This window comes from Lolium rigidum, chromosome 3 (assembly GCF_022539505.1).
Source record: "Lolium rigidum isolate FL_2022 chromosome 3, APGP_CSIRO_Lrig_0.1, whole genome shotgun sequence".
Lineage (NCBI taxonomy): Eukaryota > Viridiplantae > Streptophyta > Magnoliopsida > Poales > Poaceae > Lolium > Lolium rigidum.
Window position 1 is genome coordinate 358,856,930 of NC_061510.1, and position 6,270 is coordinate 358,863,199.

The 6,270-nt window shown below is 45.9% G+C and overlaps 1 protein-coding gene across 1 annotated transcript; it reads left to right on the forward strand.

The window, feature by feature from the left end:
* The first annotated feature begins 1,488 nt into the window (after nucleotides 1-1,488).
* LOC124704136 (BTB/POZ domain-containing protein At3g05675-like) lies at nucleotides 1,489-5,327 on the forward strand. The gene is made up of 2 exons (XM_047236371.1): nucleotides 1,489-2,598; nucleotides 4,757-5,327. The coding sequence occupies exons 1-2, from the start codon at nucleotides 1,489-1,491 to the stop codon at nucleotides 5,033-5,035; spliced, it is 1,389 nt and encodes a 462-aa protein (XP_047092327.1). The 3' UTR covers nucleotides 5,036-5,327.
* The last annotated feature ends 943 nt before the right edge of the window (nucleotides 5,328-6,270 follow it).

Consider the following 6,270-nt stretch of genomic DNA (forward strand, 5'->3'; position numbering starts at 1 on the left):
ATAAACCAAGGCTTATGGTGAGCGAACACAGTAACCAGAGAAGAGCTCGAACAGACCCCGTCGGATACTACTACATCTCAAACTGAATGCCCATTTAACCCTAATACCCCTTTACTCGGTGGAAGAGCTCCGCTACAACCTCCAGTACTAAAATAAGCCAAATCTTATGGTTAGCCTTTGCCATTTGCGCGATAGCGCAACGGGTCATCTAGTTTCTTTAGTAGTACTAAAATTCCCTAGTTTTTCATGTTTGTAGCTCTCACAAATCATCAAACACCTAGCAAATGTTACCCACTACCGCCGTTCCGGTAATACTTAATACTCGATGTCTGTAGTTTTGGTTTCGGTATATTTCTAGCACAAATTTCGTGTATATTTCCTACATCATTTCAAGTGTCTTCAATAGTTATATGCTTGTCATGCTTCAAGTATGTGTGTAGCTCACACAAATCGTTTCAAGCACCTAGCGGCCACTTTCTTGAATAATTTCTTATATGTTAATTGTTCATTTGAAGAGCGTGAAAATCATATGAATCTTGTCTTTCAAACTACTATCCTTGGTATATCTAAATAAGAATTTTACGGATACAAAAACGACAAAACATTTAGTTTTTTTTAATAAATCAATGACACATAATTCTTCAAGAAAAGGGTTGATTTTCCTGAGATCTCGGGTCACCGAGGAATTGCTTAGTGCTATGTCGATGCATCTATCATTGTCCATCGCGCCAAGATTTGTGCGCTAGGGGGGTGGGGGTAGATAGGTAGAGCGTCGAGTTGTTGACGACGATGATGAAGGATGGAGCGAGCTGGGGTGAGCAAGAAACTTAGTTGTGTGTGTGTGGTGGTGGTGGAGGGGGGATAGGGGTGGAGGAAAGGGGTTGTGGTGCCGACGATGAAGACGTCCAAACATCTCGCCGAAGTAAGAGGGGTGTTTGGATGCGACGGTGGACCGGCGAAGGAGAAAGTTGGGATGGAGCGAAGCGTTGGGACATCGCGACATCCCGACAGAGTGCCGGTCGCAAATGGAAAGGACGACAATTAGACCGTCGGTGGCTACGAGGGTTTTCTAGAAGATAAGAAAACATGGGGTTGGTGACAGCGGCGTTGACGACCGAACGCTAACCAAAATCTCGGCCACCCCAGAGCTTAGGTGGATCTATAAAAAAAGACTCCCCCTATACATAATATTTATCGCTCAACGAGTGAATAGATATACGGCGTACTAAAATATGTCAATACACATACAATTATTTTAAATTAAAACCTTTTTACAAAAGGATAGTACCTTACACACTGAAAATTTCTTGGATCCACCAAAAGTGATATTATACACGCATTAGTGACGTGTGATTGTATAGATGGATCCTCGTCCTAATCCATTCCTCTGCATAAACAGGGCAGCCGACCCCCGAGTAACCGACGCACTCCATCGCCCGGAAGGAACGGGAAACAATCCCCAATTCCCAAACACCGTCCCCGCCGGCAATGTCCCTCCGCAAGCGCCAGCGCTCGGCGAGCAGCTCCCGCCTCGCCACCCTCTCCTCGCCGCCTTCGCCTCCCCGCGCCGCCTCCTCCTCCGCCGCCTCGCCTCTGCTCTCCTTCCCCAAAGCCGACCTCTTCCTCCGCCTCCACCTCGACCCCTCCCCCTCCCCCGACGACGACGACAGCCACCCCGCCCTCGCCCCGTTCCTCGACCTCCACGTCTCCTCGGCGTCCCTCAACCGCTCCCGCTACTTCGCCGCCCTCCTCTCCGACCGCTGGTGCCCTCCCCCATCCTCCTCCTCCCCGGCCGGCCGCCTCTGCCTCGCGGTGCCCGTCTCCTCCCGCCCCTTCCACGCCCACGTCGAGGTCCTCCGCCTCCTCCACACGCTCGACTTCGCCGGCACCATCCGCGCCCCCGCCGACGCCCTCGACATCCTCCCCGTCGCGCTGCAGCTCCTCTTCGACGCCTGCGTCGAGGCCTGCATCCGCTTCCTCGAGGCCGTGCCCTGGTCCGAGGACGAGGAGGCGCGCGTCCTCGACATAGCGCCCCTCCTCCCCGCCGACGAGGCCGCCGACCTCCTCGCCAGGGTCTCCCTCCCCCCCTCCGCCGCCGCCCCCTCCGAGGCGATGCTTCACGGCCTGATCCACTCCGCCATCCACGGCCACCCCGTCCCCGCCGCCACCAAGGCCTTCGTCGCCATGCTCCTCAAGGACTACCCGTCCCGCGACTGCGTGCACAAGGTGCTCGACGAGGCGTTCCTCTCCCGGCTCGACACCGTCAAGGAGCTCATGGGCAAGTACGCCAGCCCCGACTTCAGGATCGCCGTGGACAGCGACGAGCGCGAGGCCATACAGAAGCTCAACCTGCACTCCGCGGTCTTAAACGTGAAGCATCTGCTTTGGCTCATCGAGAGGATGGTGGATATGCGGGTGGCTGATAACGCGGTTAAGCTGTGGAGCGAGCAGGTTGCGCTTGCTGCCGATTTGCAGAAGTTGCTCACTGATGCTGACATGTGGAGGAACATGGCCCCTGGGCTCCCGATGCTCGTCACCAGGTGCACGCTCAGGCTCGCCAATTCAGTTGTCATTGGGGAGACTCTGGTTTCTCGCCAGGTTAGTCTGCAAGATGACACTCTTCATATTTGTGTTACTACCTGTTCTTTTGAAATCTGTTATGATGACGAGTGTCATAGGTCAAATAATGACTAGTTCTGAACTTCCGATATGTTCTGCTTCTGGTGCAAATTAGTACATTTTGATGAGTTACCCATTTGCGGCAGTAGGTATAGTGGTAGTTCTGCTTGCTTTCCTCCAGTGGTTAGGGTGAATATTGATATATTTCTTAGTATGTTGTTATGTGATGACAAATATTTAATACTAGCTTGTATGCGGGCATCATCCCATGCCATATTTGAATGACTTAACTCTTGTTTTCGGCTTTTGCTATGATCTATGAATGGAATGCTTTCATCTGTAGACATCGACGACTTGTGATGTTGACATATTTTAATCTTTCACCGAATAGCAAAATTTTACTCCATTGTTCATAGTTGAGGCATAATTTTCATTGTGAATACTCCCACACAAGGGCCATAGGTTCAAATTGCCGTAACCTCTTTGTGTTTTGTGCTGGTTGCTTGTGATTTACTTCAGTCACATTTTTTTTATAAGAATGACTATATTGTGCATTTATGTTGAGGTGCCATCTAGCACATGATAGAACAAGGAGAACTGTTTGACGTATTAATGACGTTGTGCTTTATTTACATTAACTGGTTGCACCAAATGGATCAATGTTGTGAGCAGAATAGCAGATATGGGTAACAAGTTGAAGTTGTTGCTATGTGTTCCTTTTAGGATTTATGTTTCATTGTGAAACTATGAATGGTGATGATAGCATTACCAAGTATGTATAGCAAATGGACAACCCTATGATGACCTGGGAGTCTGCATGTGTTTTAGGGGTGGATTTCTAAGAACTTTGCTGATAAGGGGCTGATTTGTACATACGTAAGCATCATTTGTGCTGGTAGAGAACTGGAGATAGTAAGAGTTCAAAGAAAGGTATCATATTATAACGTAGGTGGAGTGCATTGAGTAGATATTTGGATATGCATAAACCCATTTTGAATACCGATGGAAAGCTTTTCATGAGGATGAATCAGGATTTGGGTAATTCATGCCCATAGGTTAATTAGAAGTTACTTATATGCAGCTCAGTTGGATGTTCCAATACTTACTAGCAAGTGGTGAAGCCGTCATTTTGTAAAGCAGGTGGTTACGGCGACTTTCTGTGCTTCTCCCTGTTTAGCTTTTATTTTTAGGCTTTAGCTTAACAAGTGTGTACAACAGAATATTTTCTAGCAATGCGCAGGCCCAGTAAAGTTGGCCTAAACATATTTTGTCAAGCTGTGGCCAACTCTTTGACCTGTTTCTTTAAGCCTGCCAGATCCATCTGTTATATGTAGGCCGTGGATTAGATGGCTAGCCAAATAAAATAGTTGGATGGGATTTCTGGTAATTATCCTAGCAGATCTCCTAAAATGACAAGCATCATGTTTTCATATCATATAAATGTAGAAGCTCCTTGTGATATGCTCAATTCACATGCTCATGGGTTTTGCTCCTTCCTTTAGTTTAGACATGTCTCAAAAGAAGTTTGTTTCATGGTAGATTACACTATTTAGTTTGCTGAATATGCTACTCAGTAGGTTACTAATTACATGTTAGATGCATTGAATGCTTTGTTGGAAATGCTGTCTTAGGAAATAAAGTCTTTCTGATATTTAGCTTATGGTAATAGTATGTCAATAAATAACAGAGTGGAAATGTCTCAAAACTCTCGGTTTGCTCCGTGCATAATTCTTGTGATATAACTCATTGTACATAGTCTGTCCTTGGTGTTATCTGATCCAGTATCCTTCTGCTTCTCCGTCAACTCACAAACTTGTGTATTTTCAAGTGTCATGCCAGAGCTTCCAATTATCTGTTTTTATTTTATCACTTAGCTGCCTTTCATTTTCATTCCTCCACCTGCTTTGGCCTTGATGAGCACCGAATACGCCTGTGTGTGCAGCCTAATTTTGGGGGAGTGAGTATGCTTTGGAAGTTCTATTAGTTTGACGCATTTGTTTTCAACTGTTCAAGTGATGTTTGGCATGAGCAGGTTTTAAAAATTCTTGTAGCTCTGTTCTCAGATTTTCTATAGAAGCCCATCGATTTTGCATTACCTCATGCTTGCATTATGTTGTTGAAACATTCTTTTTGTCAGGTGAGGATGAAGCTCGTCAGAAGTTGGCTTCCTGTCCTAAACGTCTGCAGGGACATCGCTCAACCCATGCACAGCGGATACAAGTCAACAAACTGCCAGGAGCTGGAGGAGACATTTCTTCAAATCATCTCTACATTGCCTGTCCAGGACGCTCAGGAGCTGCTGCAACAATGTCTCGGCTTCTCTACTCGCAGCGTCGATGACTGCCAGCATTTGGTCGCTGCCTTCAAGACATGGTTCAGGCGTGCTGCCAGGGCTCCACAGGGTGGGGAAGACTGAGAGATGGAACTGCTGCTCATGTTTCGGCACAGCATCTGCTTCATTGTACATCGGAACCTGTAATTATGTGTAGGCTTCCCTGAATAATTTTAATAATGTTAACCCTAGTGTTGCCTTTTTGTAAATATTTTGACTGAAGATATTTGACTGTGCATTGAGCTATCCATCGCCCATGATCCGCAAGGTGGGGAAGACCGAGATGGAGCTGCTGTTGAAGTTTCCAACAGGGTATGCTTCATTGTACATTCAAACCTGTACTATCAGATAACTGCGAGTGATTTGTACATTATTAGCCCTACTCTTTTCATGTGACACATGGTGGAAGACAGCGACCAGACCAGATCTGTAACTTGTCTCGCTTGCGGTGTTCTACTATGTCATTATGTCATCGTGTGGTACACGTGATATGCTACTCTCAAACAAACTATGTCATTATGTCGTATCCATCTGAAAAGTGTTCTCGGTTCCTCAGCTCCAGTGACCATTTCATAATTTTTAGAAAAAAACGAAAAAAAAAACTGCAAGTTTCTAAAAAATTATGGGCATAGCCAATGTTGTATCCTGCGAGCATGACACTAATGTCATAATTTGTACAAAGGTTGAGCCCCGCATGTGTAGACATCTATGGCAATAATTCGCAAAAAAAAAGGCATATATGGCAATAGTGCCATAAATTGTTACTCCTACAGAGTGGAGTTGTCATGCAATGAATGATTGCGTAGTAATGTAGTACCTGCCTAAATCTCGACACCGCATCTCAAATAAAGGAACAGATACATATGAAATATCAGTTGACAAGCAATACATCAATACCCAGATTGCCAATATATATACCTCGTTCTTGGTAGAACTTCTTATATCAATTTTCTTTGTTCACTGGCAATATGTTTATCACCGGCTATACAATCTTCATGTATTAATAAGAACGAGAGGTATCAGGAACGTTGATATCCCCTGCATATGTCCCCACCTTAGATGGACACCAGAGGACTGGAACTGAAGTTTCCTGTAGCAGGTGAAGGGCCAGCAGAGTGGTGCGTCTACTATCGGGAAGCCAAATGTGTGATGAAGTTTTCCGATGTCCGCAGAATCGCCAAGGTGGAGGCCATGAACAAGATCATCATGCATAAATTGTTGCAGACTTGTCACCTCTAGCATATTTGATTGAGGCCTTTTTATCTAAAAACTGGCCTAGTGGTTACATATTGACATATTGTTGCAGACATTGTAACGAC